Source organism: Glycine soja, chromosome 19, assembly GCF_004193775.1.
Source record: "Glycine soja cultivar W05 chromosome 19, ASM419377v2, whole genome shotgun sequence".
In the NCBI taxonomy this organism is placed as follows: Eukaryota; Viridiplantae; Streptophyta; class Magnoliopsida; order Fabales; family Fabaceae; genus Glycine; species Glycine soja.
Genome location: NC_041020.1, coordinates 35,685,929 through 35,712,246, shown reverse-complemented (window position 1 = coordinate 35,712,246; position 26,318 = coordinate 35,685,929). Strand labels below are relative to the sequence as shown.

The window sequence follows — 26,318 nt, the reverse complement described above, 5'->3', positions numbered from 1 at the left end:
TACTTGGGCATTAGTATCATTACCTCCTAAGAGGCAGGTTATTGGTTGTAAATGGGTGTACAGGGTTAAGGAAAATGTTGATGGTTTTGTTAACAGATTCAAAGCAAGGTTAGTAGCTAAGGGGTTCCATCAAGTTCATGGCTTTGATTTTCATGAAACTTTTTCACTCGTGATCAAGCCTGTCACCATTAGAATTATCCTTACTCTTGCTCTGTCCATGGAAATTGTTTCAGCTTGATGTGAATAATGCCTTTTTAAATAGGATTCTTGAAGAAACTATTTTTATGAAACAACCTCCTGGATTTGAAGTTACTGACAAGTCACTAGTCTGTAAACTCAATAAAGCCATCTATGGTTTAAAACAGGCTCCCAGGCAGTGGTTTACTTAAGTTCACTTTACTACAACTTTGTTTTGTTGACAGCAAGAGTGATTCCTCTTTGTCTATCTACCGACATCAATTGCATACTGTTTATTTGCTGGTTTATGTGGATGATATAATTTTGACAGGCAGCTCAACCTCTTTGACTCAGCAGCTTACAAGCAAACTTAATATTGTTTTTTCTCTTAAACAACTTGGTCATTTAGATTACTTCTTAGGTCTAGAAACCAAATATTTGTCCAACAAGTCTATCTTGATGACTTAGAGCAAATACATTTGAGATTTACTCCATAAAACTAATATGGCTGAGGCTCACTCCATTTCTTCTCCAATGGTCTCTAAGTGCAAACTGTCCAGACATGGGGCTGATGTTTTCATGATCTTACTCCATTCAAGTCTGTGGTTGGTGCATTGCAATATGCTACCCTTACTAGACCTAAATTCAGTTTTGATGTTAACAAATTTTGTCAATTTATGGTTGCTCCTCTAGATTCTCATTGGACAGTGATGAAAAGAATCTTAAGATATCTCAAAGGGACCTTGTCTCATGGTCTGCTACTTCAGACCACCTCTATTGCAAAGCCCTTGAACATTCGAGCATTCTGTGGTGTTGATTGGGCGTCTGATGTGGATGATAGGCGCTCAACCTCAGGAGCTGCCATCTTTCTTGGTCCAAATTTGATATCTTGGTGGTCTTGCAAACAAAAAGTTAATGGCAGGTCCAACACAGAAGCTGAATATCGCAACATAGCTCAAACTTCCACTGAGTTAACCTGGATTTAAACTTTGCTGACAGAGTTACAAGTCTCTTTCACTGCTCCTGTTATTTTTTGTGATAATCAGAGTGCAGTCTCCATTGCTCATAATCCAGTCTTTCACTAAACTGCACCCAAGTAGTTACATTCTGTTAGAAGTTAATTAGAGTTAGTTTACATTCTGTTAGAAGTTAGTTAGAGGTAATTAGAGTTAGTTGTGGTTAGTTTCTCAAGTTAGAACTCTTTAAATACATATGTTGTATCTAACTCATTGAGTTTTTCTTTCGGAGCAATAATATCAGCTTTATCTTTTTCATTTTCTCTCACTCTCACTCAGTTTATCGAAAACTTTTGCAACCTCAAAGTAGGATAAGTTTTGTTGTCCCCTTTGATTTTGAGATATATTTTTGAGATATATGTATAGGAAAAAAGATTAAACTGAGAAATAGAAATAATTATATAAAATGTCCACTACAGTATTAATATTAAATAATGGAACTAATTGCAAAAACTTGTGGTTACAAGAATTTCTTCTATAGAGAATACATGTTTCCATGAGGAAAATAACACATACAGGACAGCAACAACTATAAACAACAGTATATTTCTGACTTATTAGTAACAAAAATGCACTATTCACCAGACCGATTTCTTGTTTCCTTAGAATGTATTAGCTAAGCCTGATCTTAGCATTGAATTTCTCCATATCAGGTTACTTCAACGAAATCTTAGAGACGGGACTATTGAGGAAAAGCATGGTCGCAGAATGCTTTACAATGTCATGTATACAAAAGGTGAATTCTGGATATTTTGATTAAAGGTTTACCGGACGAGAACACTAGGTCATCATAAGTGGCTTCTGAAAGGAATGTTGGTTTATGAGTGCAAGTAGTGAAGATGATTAGCTGCTGCCTTATATCACATGCCCCTGTCCTGTATAAGGCATGCAAATCAGGAGTACAATTTAGATAACCCCAACTCCAACGTGCTTGTAAGTAGTAACTAACCCCATTGATGTAGCTCTGATTATATACATCTTGAAAGGAAGCACATGTTCACTAGTATCAACCGATAGTCCCAATTTGTTCTGACGTCCTGTACTGCCAAGTTGGTCAAGCAAAACAGTCTTGTTTTGCATTCGCCATGGTTAGTTTCTGGCCTTTCAACACACTAAATCCACCAAATCTTACATATTTGTGATGTACGCAGTAAGTTGAGTTTCCAACTTACATATTGGTAGAATTGACCAAGTATTGAACCTAGTACTTTATGAAGGAGGGTAGTGAAGCATGAAGTTCAGCCAAGCATTGAAAGATCCAATTGAGAAGCTGTTCTTTTGGTAGCTCTAAAAGAAGTTCAGCCTGCATGAAGGAAATCATTAGGGAAAAGAAATATGAGCTAACTGCATTTATTATGATTTCCAGCGGCAGTTTATGTATGGGGCCTAAATTATCTTTAGAAACCAAAAGATAAGGAGGATCCATAATGCATAAGAAATTACTAGATTAATGGACAAAAGCCAGCAATCATAATGGTCTGAAAAAGAAAAATACAGGATTCATAATTCCTGCAGATAAATGTTAACCTCAGACTTTTCATGGCAATGACATTGACATTTACAATTAGATAGCCTATCAATATTAGACACAGACAGTCATCTTGCTTGTTTCTAAATGAAAATATGGCATTGGATCCCTAATGTTAACAAAATAGGCAAAAGAAAATTGTCCTCCTAAAATTACACTAATAAATATTTCACGTGAGAATGTGGTAAAATTCAGACAACCATAATGAGGGGAAAACTGAACAAAATACAAAGGCAGATTCCGAAAGAGATAACAAAGATCACCAAATTAAAGAATTCAGAAATAAAGAATTTCTATGCAATACCTTAATTTGGTCCCCCTCAAGAACCAATGAATTTCTATGTAAATCTGATGCCATGGACTCTGTCATCATCTTGAATACCTTTTTACTCATGTCTGTTTTCATATAGATCATCTTCCCTGAAGAGTAAATTCTGGTTATCCCTAAATCAGCAGCCATTCTCCTCAAGTAAAGCTTCTTCAGTAAAATCTCCATGGAGCGAGGCTCTTTGCCATATTGGTGGCGCAAATTCTCTGTAAATTGCATCAGACTCCAGATGTCTTTCTCAGCAACTCTCTCAGCGTCATTTATTATTTTCATAGGGTTGTCCAGATAATTAATGTAGTCAGAGGGGAGATGAGGATTGATGTTTATGTCAACCTAAATAATAATAAAGTAGAAAATGCATCAACCACTAGATCTCTGTTATACGCATTTATACAGATGTTAGATACAGATATTAGCTACATAAAAACAAAGACACATACAAATGAAGAGAACAAGAATTCAAAACAAAAACTTTGTTTGAATAATAATAATAATAAATAAATAAATAAACTGCCATAGCAAATAGTAAGAAAGAGTTCTACAATAGAGCAAGACGTGTTCCATTAGGGACTAATGATATAAACAATACATCTGTGAATGCCTATCATTCAAAATATTTTGTCTAAGTTCAACAGTTTAACTTACAGAGGACAGATTCTAAAAAAAGAATCAGTTCATTATAATCATCCTACCTCAATGAGACCAATAACTATTGAGTAATTACTTTTGTGTGTTTGATATCATTATATTATTATAAGAATTATGATAGTTGGCCTAATACTATCTTTTCCACAAAAAGTAAGGGATGGATGTGAACTAGAGAACATGTATTTTCTGGATTTTCAAGGAAAATCTTTAACTGCAACAGCATTTTACATTTTCCTGTTTCACCTCAAGAAAGAGAAAAACAGTATCAGATTTGACTTGTGGAACCCTGTCTGCATTAACACATGCAAAGCATTGATTATGCGAATGTCTTAAATCCTTTGCGGTACATCAAGCATACCTGCACTGAGTGATAAGGAACCGAAACAACATGGTGATCTTCAACCTGGAAGTAAAAACAGAAGGATAAGCACAAAACTAGCAGGCAGGTGATCAAGAACTACAGAGGAAAATGCTAAGAAAGCAAGTTTTCACTTTTCAGCCAACAAACAGTGCATGCAAATTAAACAAAAGAACAATTCTATTTTAACTACAAGTCTAGGACCAATGGCACATAGGAAGAAACACGTCACAAATCGAAGTTTACCTTGGACAAGCTCTCGAAGAGCATCTCAAAAAAAAGATCAATGCCAACATTTCCAACATCTCCTGATTGTTGTTCACCAAAAATTGCACCAAAACCTCTTATACCCATGTCTTTCTCAGCTAGTTGGAAGCCTTGACCAAGTTCACGACATTCTTCAATAGCAGCAAGCCTCTCCTACGGTAGATCACCAAGGAGAATGTTAGTTTTAGGCAATTGTTTAACAACTAATTTTATATATTTCAAATGAAAGAATCAATTTAAGACTAGGAATAATACTGAAGAAGTATTAAATACAATAAGTTATGTGACATTCATTTGTCATATCTGATGAATCAACTATTATTTTGTGCAATTTGCTTTTACAAATGAAAGGTAAAGATTGACAAGAAACATACCAATGCTTGATCAGAAAGCAGGCCTTTGTCAGGGTAAAATAAGTATGCATGGGCTTCCTTATCTGCTCGTCCAACCCTTCCACGCAACTATCAGCATTGAACAAATGAAAAAATGATCAATATTAGTGAAACAGTAATAGATGATCTTGTGTGGTCTGATTTCCTGTGTTCCAACAAAAATTGAAAAACTTAAAAAAGAAATGCATACAGGTTCTTTCTTTTACTTCTGTACAGGTAGGCATTGCTAGGTCAAAATCTGATTTGGGTATTTATAATTCTGTATTATAAAGTTATGAGGAAGTTGTTTTTATATTAATTTCAGATTAGACAGTTATAGGCTATGATGTGACTAATATAGTGACATATAAGTTGTGTTACAGACTTCTAAAATGCAATTAAGGTGTATGGTTGTCATTCCATGAGTTTTGAAGGAGGAAACTCATTGTTAAGGGAAAACATTGTGTTTGTTCTCAAATATGCCCTAAAAACCAGACTATTTCTATCTTTATTTAGAATTCAGTGTGTTTATTTCCTGAGTCCAACGGAGCAATAAGCAAGCAATATATCAAATATTACTTATCAAGCAAGTATTAACCTCATTGTTGAGAATAATCAAGTTCTTGAGGAAGAAATCACAAGGCAACTATATTTTTTCAGAGAAGTAGTGAGATGCATTACTTTTGGTTTGGAATTTTGAGAATAATGTTGGCAAAAGCAGTTCAAGAGCGACTATATGGAATTTTGCACTTCCTCCAACATACATCCCATAAAAGGATTTACGCTAGAATGCCTATAAAATATATCATTATCATTACTGTATCATAAAATATTTTAGAGTATCTTGGATGATCTCTAGGAGTGGTTTCCATATTCATTGTATTTCACTATATGTTTCTTAATTTGATTAGCATTAAGAGAGTAGTACTAGAATAAATAAGGATTAGTGCTTTTGCCTTTTGCATCACATCAATAAGCATAAGAGAATATTATCCATAGTCTCCCATTCCCTCTTTTCCTCCTCCTCTATCTAAATCCTTATAATTCTGACATTTCACATTCAATTTCTTTCAGTCATAAAAATATGCTTGTTTGAAACAACGTTAAGTTGATAGTGGGATGAAACAACAATTACTCCTGCACAGGATCTGAAATATGAATACAAAACTGCTTGATGATCTAATGATCTGTATTCAGGAAAGATTCAGCTCAGGCATTATATACCTTGGACAGTGTAATACATATACACTACCAATATAATAACATTAACCAGTTTTAAACAATGTTTGGAGTCAGCAACAGAAAATATGAGAACATCCAAAACAAAAATAATTTAGGAAGAACAAAACCTGGTACAACTGTGCAAGGCCAAATTGTTGAACATCCTGAATGATTATGGTATTTGCATTTTGAATATCAAGCCCACTTTCAACTATATTTGTGCAGATAAGGATTTTTATTTCACCCAGAGCAAACTTCTCCATGGTATCCTCTAATTGTTTTGAGTATAGCTACACCAGAAACACAATCAAATGCATACAATTAAAATCAAAATATCATTGTCAACACATGATGCTTATATACACTTTTGATATAAAACAATTAAATTTTGGAGTTGATCAATCCAAACAGAGATTTTCATCATAAGAAAAATAACTTTGTCAACTGAGTATTTATATGATGCACAAGTTCCCTCAAAAGATCCAGGAGAAATTTATCATGGTAGAGGCACTAACAATTAATGGCTCTAGCATCTTGCATTGAATAGAAGAAGTGAACTTGTATGAGTGAAGCGGATATAATTTTTTGAAGCAAGGATTAACTAAAATTGCACTTCATGAAATGTTCTTCACAAAGCAGCCAGCCAGCATCCAGTATAGATGATGACACATCAAGCACTTAAATGCTTATTAATAATGACAACCAACAAGAACAAAACGTATAAGCAACATCCCAGAATTTAGTGCTTCCCACATAAGGATGGGATGGATGGGACAATGGCATCAATTTCCATAATTAGATTAGATTATTATATTGCAACTTACTAAAGGTAGAAATTTGTCATACTAAGTATATGTTAATATCAAAGAGATTGAAAAGACTCCTGCCTGCAGAAATCTAAAGGTTAGTTTCAATAACTTGAGGACAGTAGCAATATCTAGAGTCATCACAGAAATGTAAATGCATAGTGAATATGAGAATGCAAAGCACAGATGTTAGATTGTAGGCTGTAATATTGCCTGGAAACATCAGGGAAGACAAAGATCTCTTCATGAAAAGATAATATTAAAATACAAAATAACTATGCCATTCTGAATTACTTATCCACCTACACAGAGTAATAGGGTAAATGTGTTTAGCCAAAATTAATATGCTTCAGGCCTAAGCAAAGTGTTGCATTATCACTAACATCTCTAATGTCAAGATTTCAGACATAAAAGCATGATAATTTATATAGACACACTTTATAGACTTGTGCTGAAATCACTAGTAAAGATTGGTAAACTGACAATTAATGGCACTATTAGTTTTGAGAGTGAGATATTTTATTCACTACTTCACTGATGTTTAACTTAAAAAGAATCCTATTTGGAGATCTGCTTGACAGTCCTACATGCAAGCACCAGACCCTTAAAAAGTTGTAAATGTGTAACTACCTTCCCATGGGCAATGGCTATTTCCACATTTGGAAATGACTCTACAAGAAATGCCATTACTCCATCAAGTCCTGTAACACAATTATTCAGAAACAAGAGTCAGTACTGTAATGGACATTAGACATATTAGCAAATATATATTAACAGCAACACCACAAGCAATCTCCTTTTATGTCTGTGATGGTCATATAGTAAAATTCTTCTTGTGACGGGAACAACACCAAATTTGCACAAAAATTCACTCCAATGGGAGACTTTAGATCAACTTCTTTATATTATTTATTTACTTTTTATATAACAGCAGGCTTCTCAGTAACTGAAACAGCATGTTTGCTAGCCTTGCATTCCTCTGATGAATGATCAGCATAGTTTATCCCATGAGTTGTTTCTTGTAAATTGTAATGTCTCAAAATGATTTTAAGAATATGTAAGGGTGTGTTTGGTTTATTTTTTGTTGATATGTTTTCATCAGTACTATTAGCTTATGACCTTGTTTTCACTTTATTTCTTGCTTTCAAGAATTTTTACAAGAAATGGTGAAAAATAAGATTTCACTGTTTTCACTATTTTCTTTGCAAATTCCTGAAAAAATGGAAATAAAATGAAAACAATGTGGCTAGATATTAGAAAGCTACATGCATTCTGATCTTCAGTTAGTCCAGCTTAGTTAATGAACTTATTAAAGTTTGGTGCCTTGCAAAATATGTAAAGAACTGAATATTATTTCTTGATAATCTATAAAGAACACACATATATATAGGGAGACTAGCTGTGCTGACACAAATTCATAATTACTGATAAAAAAAGGAAACTAAATTACAAGGAAATGAATCTATACAAAGAAAAACCAAAATATGAAAATAATCAGCTACAACAATAGTGATAAACAAGACTCCTTACTTCCAATTAAACATAAAAGACATTGCATAAGGTAACAGACCTGGACAATACATCAGCTTACACAGAGATGTCTGTATAGAAAGTTTTAGCTGAGAATTGTGACACCCTCTACCCCTCACATATATATTAATAAAGGAATAAAAATTCAAATATTAATTAAAAGTATTTTTAAAACATTTTTAAATACAAACTTTTCAAATGGGTAAAAGGCTCACATTCACTTTCTTCTACATCATATTCAAACTTGTCCAAATAAATAATAAAGTCATCTCGACTCAAAGAAAGTCATATAAGTCTCATACAATTAATATAGAACCTATATCCTAATGTAACATCCTATCAGAGCGTGGTGTTCCCGTGTCCTCTAGCATGAGGTTCTTCATAGTCCTCCACCTATTCATCTGCTCCCCCGAACACAAGTTCAAGATCATCACAGGATCCAAACACAACAACACACAGGGAGTGAGTTATCACATTCCTAACTAATAGAGAAACAAGACAATTAAATATACATATTATATAAATGAGATACCACTTGCTTAAACATAGCTCACGTAACTTCACCACTTCGTCATTCAAAATTCACTTTTCAATTATCAATCACATTACACAAGAATCCCACACTTCGATCAAGATATAATAACACATCAATTAGCAAGCATATGCAATAGTTATGCTAATACTCAATTCTATATGCAATGTGGTACCATGTCAGTGAAAAACCACCCTGGGGCGCTTAGGAGTACATAACAAGACACACCACACAATGGGTTTGTCAGGTCACTCTCACTAAGTAAGATCATAGGGAGACCAGTCAGGGTCACGATGTTTTGCGAGAATGCTCCAACCTTATGGGATCAACATAGGCTTAAAGGAGCACTCAAACCCGGTGACCCCCAAGGCCTACACTTCGAAGAGTACGTCAGGGCCTCTCCCTCCTGATTCAGGTCCAACCCCTAAAATATTTTTTTTTACATGCAGACACTGCTCATGAATTATACAATACCCACGACCTTACACTCGTGTTTTAAACACGTTCAACACAATTGCGCTACGATTTAACACTGGTTCCTAAATAGGAAACCTACATTTTCTCTTTAACACTGCGCATCAACGCTTTTCTCAAGATAACGCTGGTCGGGTTATTGTACAATTCATAGCTTACAACACAAGTAATTTCACATCAAGTGTTAATTACACACTTATCCACAACTAGAACTCATTCACAATTTCACATCTCATAGTATCACAATTCACCATCACATGCTTACACGTATCTCACAAATTAACACATGTTGAACTTTACACTTATACTCAATCTCAATAACAATATTATAATCTCACAGCAACATGTTTTTCTACAATTCATCACATACTCACAATTTGAATCATCATTTCATATCCTCAATATAACAATTTATATAAAAGACTATCACAACATTAGGACTAAAACCCCTTAAATAATATTACACAATTATATCAAAATCATAGGTCGAAATATACAAATATCAAGAACACAATTTATCAAGAAATTTTCATTAGGACATCAATATTTTATTTATAATCATAAAGGAAAAATTGCAATTTAATAAACATTTCAAAATAAAACCCCAATTTAATCTTCTAAGGATCCCTACACATGTTCATTCTAATCCCCAATTGCGATAAACTCATCCCTTACCTCTAAGCGGGCTCACGTGTCTTCAGCCAGCGATAGCAACATCTCTAGCGGTTCCCGGAAATTCTTTCAATTATTCATCTGACTGCTCCGATAGAATTCCCAAACGTCAGAGAGACGGAGAAGAGATTGAAACCTCCACTTGTACTGTCTTCATACGATTCCTTTTCCTCCCTCCCCGAATATTATCTCACAAATCCCAACGGTGGAAGCGTGCGGAATTGAATTTCGAACAACATATCCAAATTTCACAATAATCCAACGGTTAACAAAACCGGGATCGTAGTTTTACCAAGACAGCTCTGGGTTTCTGCGGGAAAGAAAAAGGCTACAATGCGAAGGGTTTTTCTCTCAGTTCAGACATGATATCGAAATTCCCAACGGTTAGAATGCTCGGAATTGTGTTGCGAACATGATACTCAAATTTCACGACGATCCAACGGTGAACGGGTTCGAGATCGTCGTTTTTCTGAGACTGGTTTGGTGGGCTGCGGGAAAAAGAAAGGGTTTTGAGAGGAAAAGGGGAAAAAACGAAAATGAGGCCAAAAGGAGGCAGCTGACTTAACATAACTATTTATACCTAGGGTACTCAGCCTATTATTTGCTCTATATTTATTTATTTATTTATTTATTACTAAAAAGCTTTTTAAATTTATTTACGAAAAATTGGGATGTTACAAGAATCACCTTTAATTCGTGGCAGAACATAAAAAACTTGACCACCACGATCCAGCTCATACTTGATGGCTGATACTACTTTGTCCTCACCAAATGAAGAGAGGTGAGTCTTGATAGGAACTCTTTCTGGAGGTGGAGTTGACATTAAACTGAAACAGAAATTAATAGAACTTACAATAGCATTAAACTTAAGCTCAGGGGTTAGGTGATCTTAATGATGTTTGATTACCCTATGTTCAATACAAAGAGCCAATTATGCAAAAAAGTTCCCATCTAAGCATCCAACAAAGCACAACCCTAGAAAAAACTAGAACCAGAAGATTAAGGTGCAAATAAAAATGTTAAGGTCATTTCTAAGACCAGAAAAATTTTGCAGGGGACCAATTTTACTGTTACATAGGTTTGTGTTTAAGTTAAATTTTCAATATTCTGGGGAGTTGATGAACCAACTTCCTGTTAACTAAGATAGTTTCATATTTATCCCTTTGACTCTATATTTTTCTTCATCACTAACTTATTATCACTTAACATTATGGATGTCCTGTTACACAATTTTGGGGGAAAGCAGGGTGTGGGAAGGGAGCATAACTTGGCATTCAAGTACAAGAGATATTAGACTGTTTCATCATATCTTTTCTCAACAATTAATTAGGACTTAGCTCCCTCTTTTTTTTTCTAGTTTTTTGGATAAAAAGACCACCTCATTGTGCATAGCAGCATTGACAGCTTAAAAGAGTTGTCAAGAAATCAAGTCTCTCCAAAGCTTAAGCTTCAGGCTTGTGAATGGTTTTATACCTAATATGCCCTCTCACCCAACAGCCATGGCATGGCTAATTCACAAGCTACTCTACCTTGTGCTAAAATTTAACTTCTCATATAGAAGAATATGCATGTTGAATCAAACTCTTGATCACTTGGTCATAGAGGCTCTAGCCTCTAATACCATGTTAAGAATCAACTCTTCCAAAAGCCTAACCAATCAAGTGAAAGCTTATAATGGTTTAATATCTAATGAATCAAATCGCAACTTAAACATACTTCTAGTATAGAAACTTAAATCTATGTTATTGAACCATAATTCATATGTTTTGGAAGACCAATTATATCACAAACAAACATAGTACTCCATCTCTCTCTCTAACTCACTCAATCACACACATGTACACACAAACACACACACACACACACACACATTTATAGAACATGGACAACACTACCTGATTAAGTGAGTGAAAGAAAAACTACATTCATCAACCAGATATGTTAGAGAAAAAAAATTCCAATAACAATATGCAAGATAAATTTATAAGACCTTTTGTTTAATACCAAGACCAAGTTAACCACAAAGACATTGAATCTTCCTTCTTAATTTGTGAAAGGCTAGTTACCTAGCATCACGAAACCCTGTTAATGCTAAATAAAGAGTTCGTGGTATTGGAGTTGCAGATAAAGTAAGTACATCCACGGAAGTTTTAAAGGAAGCAATCTTCTCCTTCTGTTTGACACCAAACCTCTGCAAGCAATAAATTGTTGCTCAGTAAGGAGGGAGGATGGAGTGCCACTGTAGTTAAACCAAAGGAAAATATGTACTGCAGATAATTGGTAAACCTGCTCCTCATCAACCACAAGCAGACCAAGGTTGTTATATGTAACACGGTCTCCTAGGAGTGAATGAGTCCCAACAATAATATCCAAGGTACCATTCTTAATCTTATCCAAGTTCTCTTCTTTCTCTGCTTTGGTCTGAGAATTGAGATAAGTGAAATAGTCAATAATTAATATAGAACTTATAAACTATTCATAAATATCCACCTAGAAGCCCATGATGCAGCTCATATTTGATTGACCCTAATATTTTTCCAATTTTCAAGTTCCTAAAATGTCCATATGCTTTCACTTTATGAGAAAATTTTGTAGCTGGAAGAAAGGAGGGGCAAGACATATACAGTTTCCGAATATTATAATACTATGAACTAGTGAATTTAATATATATCTGAATGGCAAGTAAGGGCAGTAATGTATACTGTACCATCATAGAATAATTGTCACTTCCACCACTGTTAATCATAAAGAAATTCAGATTGTTGAAAGGATTAAGCATCGGATACCAATTATAAACGGCTTTGTAAAATACGTTTGCCAAATCAGGAGAAAGAAACTGATAGAGGGGGAAATAGACTGGGAAAGGTGTATGTTAGAAAATACCCTTAGAAGAGTTAGAGAGCTGTCAGTTTGTTAGGACAGCTAGGATAACTTACTGTTAGTTAGTTATAACCAATTGTTAGTTAGTTAAGAGGCTATAAATAGCATTGGGAGGGGTTAGTTAGAGGTTAGACAGAAAATTGGAGATAGTAGGAGGGTGATGAGACCTCAAATTCATCAGTGTGTGTAACCATTGTGCTATAGCATTTAATTCGAATAAAACGATTTCCCTCCTGTTCTGGTCCAGTTCTATCAACTAGTATCAGAGCTCCGATCTTGGAGCGTAGAATCATTAATGGTGACGAAGGCAAACGCAAGAATCGAGACGCGCATGGAAGCTATGGAGAAAGCGATAGAGGAGAATCGTGAAGCAATGGAATTGAGGTTGAGCTCGATCGAAGGGATGATCCAAATGTTGGTGGCGGCATGGGAGAAAAAATCTCCTGCGACGAACATGCATGCAGTTGACGCGAGCGGAGGAGATGAAGGTACGGCGGCGCATGACGGCAATCGGTTGAGGAATTTGGAATTGCCCATATTTCGACGATGAGGATCCTATGAGCTGGTTGACAAAGTTCGAGCGATATTTCCGGTTACGCGCCGTAAGGGGAGAGGACAAGCTAGAGGCTGTAATGGTCACAGTGGATGGGGAAGCGCTGGGTTGGTTCCAATGGTGGGAATCTTGGAATCCAAATCATTCTTGGGATGGGTTCAAGATTATTGTCACCTAAAGGTTCCAGGCTTCGAGCCTGGGAAATCCTTTTCAAGAGCTGTTGGCACTGCAACAAGAGACAATGCAGAGATTTATAGGTCAATTTGAGAACTGCGTTGGAATTGTAAAAGGGTTGGAGGAGCCATTTCTAGTGAAAGTGTTCCTCAAGGGGTTAAAGGAAGAAATTAGCACTGAGGTAAGGCTTCATGAACCAAAGAATTTGATGGAAGCCATGGTTAAGGCTCGAAGAGTGGAGGATAAGAAAAAAAATTTGGGGAAGTTACTCGTGGGTAATGGTAAAGGGATTAATTTGCAGAAAAACATTCATTCGGGACAGAAGTGGGTAAGGGATTGGCAGCCGGCAAACAATAAGGTGACTGACCTTCAGAATGTTGCAAAAACAGGGACAAGTGGTTGGAAAGGTAGAAGGATGTTTCACAATTTGTCTCCTGCGGAGGTAAACGAAAAGATGAGGAAGGGAGGGTGTTTCACATGCGAGGAGAAGTATAATCCTACACATGTGTGCAAAAATAGACAGTTCAAATTGATGATTATGGAAGAAGAGGAGGAAAGAGATCCTAAGAGCCAGCAATGGGAGGATGAGGAAGAAGAGATGGGGGAGTTTCACCAATTATCCCTGCATAGTATTGAAGGCTTTATCACCCGGAAATCTCTTAAATTGTGGGGGAAAATTAGGAATAAAAGGGTGATTATGCTAATTGACTGTGGAGCCACTCATAACTTCATATCAGTGAAGTTAGTTAAGGAGTTAAGGTTAGAGGTAACCCCTACAAGCTCACATTCTCTAGAAGTAGGAGATGGACACAAGGTTAGATGTCAAGGAGTGTGTAGATCCTTGCCTATTTAATTGCAAGATTTACAGTTCACACAAAATTGTTACTTCTTTCAATTGGGTGGTGTGGATTTGGTGTTAGGAATGGAATGGTTGGCTGGATTGGGGCGATTGAGGCCAATTTTGAGAAATTGACATTAACAGTGCCAGTGCAAAACAGAAAAGTCATATTGAGGGTTGAACCAGAGTTGATAAAAGCTTCCATTAGCATGAAAATGATCAAGGGGACCATGCTAGAGTCTGACCAAGGGTTTATGGTGGAATTAAAAAGGGTGGAGGGAGAGAAGTGTGTGGAAGTAGTTCCTGACCAAGTGGTACAACTACTGACATAGTTTGAACAGGTTTTTCAGGAACCTCAAGAGCTACCACCACATCCGGAAAAAGATCATGCTATCACCATCCAAGAAGGAACCAAGATTCCTAACTTAAGACCCTACAAATACCCACATTACCAGAAGGATGAAATTGAAAAGATGGTAAGAGATAGGCTAACTGCTGGAATTATTAGAACTAGTACTAGTCCATATGCTAGTCTAGTTATTTTAGCTAAGAAAAAAGGTGGGAGTTGAAGATTTAATGTAGATTATAGAGCACTTAACAAAATTATTGTGCCAGATAAGTTCCCTATCCCAACTATAGAGGAATTATTGGGAGAAATTGGGGGGGGCTGATTGATTTTCCAAGCTAAATTTGTGTTCTAGGTATCATCAGATTTGAATGAAGGAAGAAGATATCCAGAAAATAGCTTTCAGAACTCATGAGGGTCATTATGAATTGTTCGTCATGCCTTTTGGGTTGACTAATACACCATCCACCTTTCAGGCACTTATGAATGAGATGCTTTGACCCTTCTTAACGAAGTTTGCATTAGTATTTTTTGATGATATACTTGTATATAGTAGTAGTCTTGAGGACCACCACATGCATTTGAAAGCAATCTTACAAGTTTTGCAGCAACATGAAATAAAGGTGAACAAGAAAAAATACAACTTTGGTCAAAATTCATTGGAATATTTGGGGCATATCATTTCAAGAAAGGGTGTGGAAGCTGACCCTAGTAAATTGGCAGCAATGGCTGAGTGGCCTGGACCTAAAGATGCTAAAGGATTAAGAGGATTCCTGGGGTTAGCAAGGTATTACAGGAGATTTGTGAAGGATTGTGGGAAAATTGCACAGCCCTTGAATGCATTGCTCAAGAAGGATGCATTTCATTGGAGAGAAGAAGCTACTCATGCCTTTGAAGAGCTTAAGGCAGCAATGAGGAAGCTTCCTATTCTGGCAATACCAGATTTTTCTATGAGTTTTATCTTGGAAATTGATGCATCAGGAACTAGACTGGGGGCAGCTTTATTGCAGGAAGAGAAACCTTAAGCTTTATGGAGCAAGGCTCTCTGAGACAGAGCTCAACTCAAGTTAGTAAATGAGAGGGAATTGATGGCAATTGATAGGTAAGCCTTTGTTCCTGAGTTAGAGGACAGGAACTTCCTCCAGAATAAAAGGGAGAGAAGATAGAATTTTTGTGAAATTTCTTATTGCCTTTTCCATTATTCATGTCATCTATTTATAGGGAGTGCTTACACAAAGGACAAAGCTCTAACGGTCTTGCCAACTCAGGGGAGACAAGCTACAACAGAATTGGAAATGCAGGGCATAAGCACGATTGGAAAAGGTATTAAGAGGCACTAACAGCCAAGCACTACACCAGCACTACGTGGCACTAACGGCCAAGCACTACACAAGCATTACGAAGGAACACTACACTACTGTAAGTCCCTATCTTGACCTTGGCTCCTAGCTGCTCTAGTGAATAAACTCCTCCCATCCTGGGGGTCTTTTCGAGATTCTCCTTGGTCTGGGTTTGCTGCTATCATTCCCTGCATCATCGAGAAACACCTTGTCCTCAAGGTGATAGATGTCTTAGAGTTGGGACCAATCTTCCCAAGTGGAGTCTTCTGGTTGCAATCCTGTCCATTGTACCAGAACTGATAGGCGGGGTGGTGTTTGGTTGTCTCACTTATGGTCCAGAATGGTCAAAGGTTCGATCAGGGGATTATTGTCCCATGACGAAGGAGGAAGGGAGTGATCTGTTAATGGGCCTTGATGAAGCTTGAGTTTGGAGCAGTGAAACACTGGGTGGATCTTGGTCGTAGTGGGTAGGGCCAATCGATAAGCAACCTTCCCTACAGTCTCCGTAATTTGGTACGGGCCATAGTAGCGCTTACCAAGCTTCTGAAATTTATTTGCGATGGATGTTTGGCGGTAAGGACGCAGCTTCATGTAAACCTAGTCGCCGGCGTTGAAGGAGACATCGCGGCGATGAAGATCGGCATAGCTTTTCATCTGTGTCTGGGTGCGTTCTAGTTTCTGACAAAGAGCGTCAAACATGTCCTGCTTGGAAGAAAAAAGGAAATCAACGGCATCTACAGTAAAAGCACCTGGGGTATAATCAGGAATTTCTGGCGGTGGTTTGCCATAGGTGACCTCATACGGGAACAAGTTTGTGGAGGAATGGCACTTGGTGTTGTAGAACCACTCTGCGAGGCTGAGGAATTTGCCCCACTGGGATGGTTTGTGATGAACGAAGCTGAGCAAATATTGCTCCAAAGTGCGGTTGAGCACCTCCGTCTGGCCGTCGCTCTGAGGATGGTAGGCAGTGCTCATCCGCAGCTTGGTCCCACTAAGCCGGAAGAGTTCACGCCAGAACTTGCTGATGAAGATGGGGTCACTATTGGAAATTAAACTGCGAGGAAAGCCATGAAGCTTGCAGACGATGTCTAGGAACAGTTGCGCCACCGTGTGAGCCGTGAACTGCGTAGGTAGCGTGCCAAAATGGGTGCCTTTAGAAAAGCGTTCCACGACCGTCATGATCACCGTGGTCCCTTAGAAATTGGGAAGACCAGTGCTGAAATCCAAAGCCAAGTCCTCCCACGGATGCGACGGCGGTGGAATTAGCTGGAGAAGGCCCGTTGGTTTCTGGGGAATGTATTTGGTTTGCAGGCAATCAATGCACTACCAGATGAAGAGCTGAGTATCCCGACGCATGCCGTCCTAGAAGAAGCTTTGTTGAAGACGACTGAGAGTTTTCGACAGGCCCATGTGGCCACCCAATGGGGATTTATAGTACTCTTCCAGGAGCACAAGGATGAAAGAGTTTCCGCGATTAATCCAAATGTGTCCCTTGTGAAGGAGGAGATTGTCCCTAATAGTGAATTCCAGATGTAGTTGCGGTTCATTTCGGACGCGGGACATGGTGGCCTAAAATTCATCAGACGCAGCTAATTTGGTCTTCAAATCCTCAAGGAATTTGAAGTGTGGCGCGGTCAGGATGAAGAAAGCTTCCGCTGCCGGAGTTGCATCCTGTGCACGTGACAGAGCGTCTGCGACCACGTTGTGGTGGCCGGCCTTGTACTGGATCGTGTAATCATAGCCAAGGAGTTTGGCAAGGTACACGTGTTGTTCCGGGGTTTGTACTGGTTGCGTCATCAGTTCCCGCAAGCTCTTGTGGTCCATCAAGATGACGAAGACATGACCCAGGAGGTATTGCCTCCATTTCTTCACGGTGAAGGTGATAGCATGTAGCTCGCGGATGTAGGTGGAGGACCTAAGCAATTAAGGGCAGAATTGCTTACTGAAAAAGGCAATAGGGTGGCCACATTGCATTAGCACGACACCCATGCCGGAGCTCGACGCATTGGTCTCAACAGTAAAAGGTATGTTGAAGTTCGGCAAGGCGAGTACTGGGGTTGTGGTCATGTCGAGCTTCAGAACCTCAAAAGCTTTTTGGGCCTCGAAGGACCAATGGAATTGTTCTTTCTTTAATAATTGGGTCAAGGAGCGGCAATCTGCGCGTAATTCCTGACGAAACGCCTGTAAAAACTGGTCAAACCCAAAAATCCACGCAGGGATTTGGTTGCTGACGGTGGCAGCCATTGCACCATAGCTTGAATTTTGGAGGGGTCGGGTTCGACGCCCCGGATAGAGACAAAGTGTCCAAAGTATTCAATTCGGCGTTGACCGAAAATACATTTAAAGGCTTTCAGGCGGAAATCGCCCTATTGCAATGTCTGCAGGACACAATCAAGGTGATCAAGGTGAGACTGAAGGTCGCGACTATACACCAATATGTCGTCGAAGAAAACTAAAACGAACTTACGAATGAAAGGGTGGAACAGGGCATTCATGGTCGCCTGAAATGTGGAAGGAGCATTACAGAGTCCGAAAGGCATCACCACATACTCGTAGTGGCCTTGATGAGTACGGAAAGTTGTCTTAAGTATGTCATGCTCGACCATGTGGATTTGGTGGAAGCCCTGTGCCAGGTCCATTTTAGAAAACCAAGAGGAATGCCCCAGATCATCGAGAAGTTCATCAATGGTTTGGAGGGGAAATCGGTCTTTGATGGTGACGGTGTTCAGGGCCCTATAGTCGACGTAGAACCTCCATGTGTCATCCTTCTTTTTTATCAGCAGTATCGGAGATGAATAGAGGCTACGGCTTGGCCGGATGAGCTGACGACGAAGCATATCGTCCACTTGTCGTTCAATTTCCTGCTTCTGAAAGTAAGGATAATGGTAGGGACGGACGTTCACAGGTTTGGCATTGGGTTCGAGATGAATGGCATGGTCAGTCGGGCGGGACGGTGGAAGGTGGTCTGGTGTCTGGAATAGGTGAGGGTATTTGGTGAGGAGACAACTGATGGGAGGTGGAATAGTGGGGTGGCCGGAAGTAATGGGTTCAGTCGCCTGAAGTTGGAGGTGGAAGAGGCCCACTACCTGATGGGTAGATATCAGGCCCTTAACCTGTCCATGGGTGATCTCAGATGGGCTGGGAGTGGTGTCACCTTGGATGGTGATGGGCTGACCTTGGTAAACAAAGCTTATGGTGAGGTGCGAATAGTCTGTAGTTATTGGGCCTAGGAGGGTAAGTCAAGCCACCTCGAGGACCAAGTTTGTGCCACCTAACCCCATGACGTGGAGGTCAAGGATAAATGTATGGCCCTGAATCAAAATGGTCATGTTGCAGCAAACCCAATCGCACACTATGTCGGTACCGTCACCCACCATGACGGCCAGACGAGGAATGGGTTCGGGTGCGAGGTGCAGGAAGTGAGCGAGGCGGAGGTGGATAAAATTATGGGTGCTCCCTCCATCGACGAGGATAACAACCTCGTGGCCATTGATGGTGCCTCAGACACGCAGCGTGGTGGGTACTGGGTGGCCGGACAGCTCATGAAGGCTCAATTGTGCTAGTGGGTGGTCCGCTGGTGAGGGGATGGGTTTGAGGTTAGGCTGTGGTTGGGTTTCGTCCGTCAGGGTGAGGGGATTCGAAGGCAAAGGCTCTTCATCCTCGGAGGCCACAAGGAGGAAAAACTTGGCACGGCAGCGGTGGTTCGGGCCATAACGCTCTTCACAGTTGTAGCAAAGGCCGCGTTCGCAGCGAAAGGCCATTTCCGCCTGGGTAAGGCATTTATAGGTAGTACATGGTGGTGCCAACAGAAGAGGAGGCAGAGTGGGAGCAAGGAGTTGGTTGTTGGCGGTGGTAGGTGGGGGTAAAGGAGGTGGGCGAGGCCGAGAGGGCCGCCGGCCGTCATTGATCTTATATTCTTGAAGGCGTGACAGAGCCACTGCTTGGACTAGGGATAGGGGTTGCATGGCAAGCACTTCACGGCGAATGTCCGGCAAAAGCCCCGATATGAAGCAGCTGAGGAGAAACGGGGTAGGGAGACCTACTATCCAGTTCGCCAAAGCCTCAAACATCGCAAGGAATGAATTGACTGACCCGGTTTGTGTTAACTTGAACAAGGTGCCGCGAGGATCATCGTACATGGACTGGGCGAAACGCATTTCCAAAGCTTGGAGGAAAGAGGACCAGGACGTCAACTGATCGTTGCGGTAAAGCCACTGAAACCAACTCAGGGCTTCACCGTCAAGGTAAAAAGATGTCACCTGAAGGCGCTCGTCCTCGGGAGTACGATGATAGTCAAAAAATTGACTAATTTTGAATATCAATGTAGGGGCATTGGTATCGTCGAAGCGAGGAACGTCGAGGTTCATGCGAGGGGGAGGTGGTCGCAGGGAAAGGGTTGGTGAAGGGGTTTCCAGGGCTTAGAGGCGAGAGGCGATTTCGTCGAGCCGAGAGTGAAGTAAGGTCTGGGTGGTAGTGAGGAGGGTAACCGCTTCCTCTAGACGAGACAAAGCATGGGAGCGAGTGTTGTCCGCCATGGGAGGGATCAGTGAAAGCACCAATTGATAGGTATGTCTTTGTTCCTGAGTTAGAGGACAAGAACTTCCTCCAGAATAAAAGGGAGAGAAGATAGAATTTTTGTGAAATTTTTTATTGCCTTTTCCATTATTCATGTCATCTATTTATAGGGAGTGCTTACACAAAGGACAAAGCTCTAATGGTCTTGCCAGCTCAAGGGAGACAAGCTATAACAGAATTGGAAATGCAGGGTATAAGCACGATTGGAAAAGGTACTAAGAGGCACTAACGGCCAAGCACTACACAAGCATTACGAAGGAACGCTACACTACTGTAAGTTCCTATCTTGACCTTGGCTCCTAGCTGCTTTAGTGAATAAAATCCTCCCATCCTGGGAGTCTTTTTGAGATTCTCCTTGGTCTGGGTTTGCTGCTATCAGCAGTGGTGTTAGCAGTGAAGAAATGGAGGCATTATCTGCTAGGTAAGAAATTTTTAATTAGAAATGATCAAAGGAGTTTGAAGTTCTTAAATGAGCAGAGGCTTATGAGTTAAGAACAGTTCACGTGGGCTATTAAATTGATTGGTTATGATTTTGATATTCAGTATAGACCAGGAAAGGAGAATATAGTGGCTCATGCACTATCCAAACAATTTTCATTTTCAGCAATTTCATTGGTGCAAGAGAAGGAGGAATGGGCTGATTGGGAGGAAGAAATACAAGCTGACCCTCAATTATATGGAATTTATCAAGGGATTCTGACTAAAACAGAAGAGAAACCTGGATATGTCATTCATGGAGGTTACTTCAAGGATAGACTAGTTCTGTCAAAAAACTCCACTAGAATCCCTTTACTTTTGAAAGAATTGCATGACTCCCCTTTGGGAGGACATGCAAGCTTTTTTAGAACCTTCAAGAGAGTGGCTAATGTTGTGTTTTGGCAAGGAATGAAGAAAACTATAAGGGACTATGTTGCTGCATGTGAAATCTGTCAGAGAAATAAGACCAGTACATTAGCCCCTGCAGGGTTGCTGCAACCCCTACCTATTCCAACTAAGGTGTGGATTGATATCTCCATGGATTTCATTGGAGGTTTACCAAATGCTCAAGGGAAGGACACTATCTTAGTGGTAGTGGATAGGCGGACTAAGTATGCTCATTTTTTTGGATTAAGTCATCCTTATACAGCTAAGGAAGTAGCTAAGTTATTCATTAAAGAAGTGGTGAGACTGCATGGTTTCCCTGCCTCAATAGTATCTGACAGAGACAAACTTTTTATGAGCCTCTTTTGGAAGGAATTGTTTAGGAAAGCGGGCACCCAATTGAAGATGAGCACTACTTATCATCCTCAAACAGATGGGCAAACTGAAGTAGCTAACGGATGCTTAGAAGCTTATTTGAGGTGTTTAACAGGAACAATCTGCTCAAGGCTCAGGATCAAATGAAAAGATCTGCAAACAAGCATAGAAGGGAACTAGTCATGTAGGAAGGAGATTGGGTCTTTCTAAAACTGCAACCTTATAGAATGAAGTTTCTAGCAAGAAAGCCAAATGAGAAGCTAAGTCCACGATTTTATGGACCCTACAGGGTCATACAGCGAATTCGGGAGGTTGCTTATAAATTGGAACTTCTAGAGGGTAGCATGATACATCTGGTGTTCCATATATCCCTGCTCAAGAAAGCGGTTAAGCCTACTTGTTCCCCTCAACCATTACCAACAGCCCTAAATGAGAATTGGGAACTGCAGGTCCAACCAGAGAAAGTCATGCAGAGCAAAATTTCAGAAGATGGCAGAAAGGAGATTCTCATCAAATGGCAAGACTTACCCCACCATGAAGATAGTTGGGAACTTGCTGAAGAAATTCAAACTGTTTTTTCTCAATTTGACCTTGACAAGGTCGATCTAGAAAGGGGGGGTGGGTAATTGATAAAGGGGGAAATAGATGGGGAAAGGTGTTTGTTAGGACAGCTAGGATAACTAACTGTTAGTTGGTTATAACCAATTGTTAGTTAGTTAAGAGGCTATAAATAGCATTGGGAGGGGTTAGTTAGAGGTTAGACAGATAATTGGAGATAGTAGGAGGGTGATGAGACCTCGAATTCATCAGTGTATGTAACCATTGTGCAATAACTATATAATATTGTTTGTTAGAACATGGGTTTGAGTCTAACTCAACCCTACAAAATCGGCTTGAAAGGTGAGGATTGCTCTCTACTTATATACTTTATCTTAACACTATCTCTAGTCAATGTAGGACTTCAAAAATCAACACGCCCCCTTTTGGCCCATAGCTACCCGCCACAACTAAGGTGGGCTAGGAGTGACCACAATTAAGGTGGCTTTCCAACATAATAATAATAATAATAATAATAATAATAATAATAATAATAATAATAATAATAATAATAGAATATAGAAATGAACACCAAAACAGCAATTACAATTAGAGGTAAAAATGATTTATGATCACTAATTTATATTTAGTCCATGCACAAGCAATAAAAATAAAACTAATCATTCTAATAGTAAAACAGTATCACAATCACAGTGATGGTGAGTGGTGACCAATAGCATGCATATGCAATAAGCTAGAAGTAGATAAAGTCAGAAACCACCAAGGTGATGTTCTAGATTGGATATTTCACACAAGGTAGATACTAAAAGGCTATCAAGTTTATCCAATAAATGGAAATTTTGTCGTTAGTGCCGGGAAACATTACTTAACCCAGAAACTGGCATGTATTCAGTTCAGACCCTGGTTATAATCTACAGGATAGTTCATGAAATATTCTGATTCTGATTCAAGCGAACTATCATTGGAGAGGACTTAGTAACAATGAACGCATATTATTATTTAACTACCAAAGAAGTTTTAATTAGATTAGTGAAATCTCATCTTTGTACCATGCAACACTAACAACTAGATGAATTTAACTATGACTAAAACAGAAAAAAAATTAATCATAGTCATACCTGAAACCTGCTTAGTAGTCCAACCTTAATATCCGGATATACAGAAAAGCGCTCTGAAATAACATCAAAATGTTGTTTTGCTAGAACTATTGTTGGTGCCAGAACCATTGCTTGCTTTTTAGCTGAGACAACACAGGAGATAGCACGTAGTGCAACCTCAGTTTTACCAAAACCAACATCTCCACAAATTAATCTGTCCATTGGAGTTTCTCTCTCTGTCAAATCCCTCTCAACATCAATAAATGCCTGCAAGAATGTGCATTCAAAAAAATATTAAATAACTGAAGTCAACACGTGCACTTTGATTCATGAACAACCAAGGAGAGGTATTGGCATTTGGCACTCAAATAAAAATTAAAATTGCAACATAAAACCACAATCAATTAATCCCCTTCCACCAAAACACACAGCATTTACTATAACATCACCCGTTTCTGATCCGGCGTGGGTTCATAAGGAAACTGAGCTGCGAATTTGGCCATGGCAGGACTCTTCGGATAGGGAGGCCTTCTTTGTTTGAGCCTATGTAGATAGAGTTCCATCAAGTCCACAACCATCTTCTGTATTGCGACCTTCCCTTTAACCTTTCTTCTCTCCCACGCACTGGTATCACTCAACTTGCTCAATGCCTTCGGCTTTTTGGTTTCATTTGGCCTACAAATGCGCACACACACAAACACCACATTTACCACAACAGTCATTCACCAAAGCAACTAAGCCCATTTTAGGATAAACTTCTCAATAAGCACTTATAAAAGAAAATAAGAAGGTAAAGTAAATTAAGCTTTTCCCATAAATTAAAATCAACTTATGCACTTCAACTTCATAGAAACTATCTTATTTAACTTCTCCAAAAGCTGATTTTAACTTATGCATAAGCTACTTTTAACACCAAGGGGTCAAGTTCGGTTGGTTGAGCAGGGTGAATGAGTTGTTGTAAATCCCGAGTACTTGCCCTTGATTTTAATGGATAAAACAAAAAAACTACTTTTAACTGACAGGAGAAGTTTAAAGAATTTTACCTTCTTATTTACTTCTAGGATCTTGCTAACCAATGCCCTTACGGCATTCGTGAAGGAACTAAAAAGAAAAAAATATTTATTGTGTAAATCATAGGAGCGCATAAAAAAGTAATTTTCCGCCTTTAATAAAAATATTTCTACTTAAAGTTCCTTAGTCAATGTCCTTAAGACACTAATTAGCATTTAACTTAATTATATTATAAGTACTTAATGAGAAGTCTATCCAATCAAGGGCCCTAAGTCAACTTCATCATCACCACCTTCCACATTGAATTCAACAAACAACAAAAGAGGGTATGCAGGATTTTTTTTTAAAAAAAAAGAGAAAAAAAGAAACACTCACAGGCTATATCTATAGAGCATTTTAGCAGCCTGGTGGACAGGTAGCTTCGCCATGCCATCAGCATACTCAATGAAGACATACTCAGTGTGCTGCGAAGAATTCTTGGCAACATCAAACCTCATCCCAACGAACCTCCCAACCCCGACTTTCCTGTGCACAACGTAGTCCCCGGAACGGAGCGTGTAAGGGTCCACTTTGTAGCTAAAGACGCCATCTTTGGTCCCCCTGTCGCCCTTCAGCTTCTGCAGCCCTCTCTGCTGCTGCACCTTCACCATCTGCATGTACTTCCCCGCCTCCTCCGAGTCCATCACCGTTCTGAATGCCTCCTTCTTGCTGAAGTCGCGTCGAATCCTCTCGTTGAGGACGGTGATGGCGTCGTTGTGGAGTTCGGTCTTGGAGGGTGTGGAAGGGGTGTGGGGGCTTTGGGTGTACACTGCATTGGTGGGGGGAAGGATTAGTCTTTTGTTGTTGTTGCTGTTGGTTTTGGGGTGCGAAGGGTATTTGAGGATGAAGAGGCTCCATGTTCTTGGGGAGGAGGTGAGTTTGGAGATGAGGGGGGTGGGAATGTGTGGCCTTGGGAGAAGAGAAGAAGAAGAAGCCATGTGTCTGTGGGTTCAGATTGTTGTCATTGAGGAAGAAGAAGAGTTTGAAAAGGAAGGATAATTGGCAAATAAAGGTTTTGGAGGGGTTTTGTTGGAACCATGTGGCGTAATAATATATATATATATATATATATATATATATATATTATTAGGGGAAAACACGCACTCGGTGTGCCTAATTGCTTCTTTTTATGTTCTTTTTAAATAAATAAATAAACAATAATAGTTATATGAATGATTTGTAAAAATACTTATAAGAATAAAATAATAATTTATGAATAAAAATAAACTAAATCGTCATATTTCTTTTATATATAATTATGGATTACCATCATTTATGTGGGTTGAGTCGTTTAGAGAGAAGGTGGAGGGAGAAATACCAACAAAACCTATAAATTTCAGCATTATTTAGCTATTTTTACAACTTTGTTATTTACACTCTTTTTTTCCTAGGCACGCTCCCATATTCTCTTTCTACCTCTCAGTTACTTTCAGAATATGTATACATTTTTTAATAAAATATCACTTAAAAATTAAGATGGTTAACAAGAAATAAAATAAATGATAAACACTTATTTTATACTCATGTTTGTAAGTCTTATTTTCATTATATCATTAGTGTTCTTTAAATCATATTTAAAATCTTATTTTCATCTTATCTTTATTATTCTTTAAACACAAATTTTAAACTATCTTTGGGGACCAAAGGCTATTCTTCATGCACCAGACACGTAGCTTACCAAATTTGTTGCGACATTAATGGGAATGCATGCTAAGAAAGATAAGGTCAAGTTTGAAACATCAA

The 26,318-nt window shown here is 38.9% G+C and overlaps 1 protein-coding gene across 2 annotated transcripts; it reads right to left on the bottom strand.

The window, feature by feature from the left end:
- Window positions 1-1,614: 1,614 nt before the first annotated feature.
- Window positions 1,615-25,590, bottom strand: LOC114398428 (ATP-dependent DNA helicase At3g02060, chloroplastic-like). 2 transcript variants are annotated; one of them, XR_003663597.1, is made up of 14 exons: window positions 24,912-25,590; window positions 23,975-24,200; window positions 23,547-23,792; window positions 12,215-12,349; window positions 11,995-12,119; window positions 10,616-10,755; window positions 7,351-7,421; window positions 6,043-6,204; window positions 4,697-4,783; window positions 4,302-4,475; window positions 4,056-4,100; window positions 3,026-3,382; window positions 2,143-2,496; window positions 1,615-2,068 (listed from the first exon to the last, which is right to left on the bottom strand). XR_003663597.1 is itself a non-coding variant. In XM_028360622.1 (13 exons), the coding sequence occupies exons 1-13, from the start codon at window positions 25,511-25,513 to the stop codon at window positions 2,395-2,397; spliced, it is 2,472 nt and encodes an 823-aa protein (XP_028216423.1). In that variant the 5' UTR covers window positions 25,514-25,590; the 3' UTR covers window positions 1,615-2,394. The 2 variants fall into 2 exon arrangements, 1 of the variants encoding a protein (XP_028216423.1); XM_028360622.1 differs by having other exon boundaries at window positions 1,615-2,496.
- Between the last annotated feature and the right edge of the window lie 728 nt (window positions 25,591-26,318).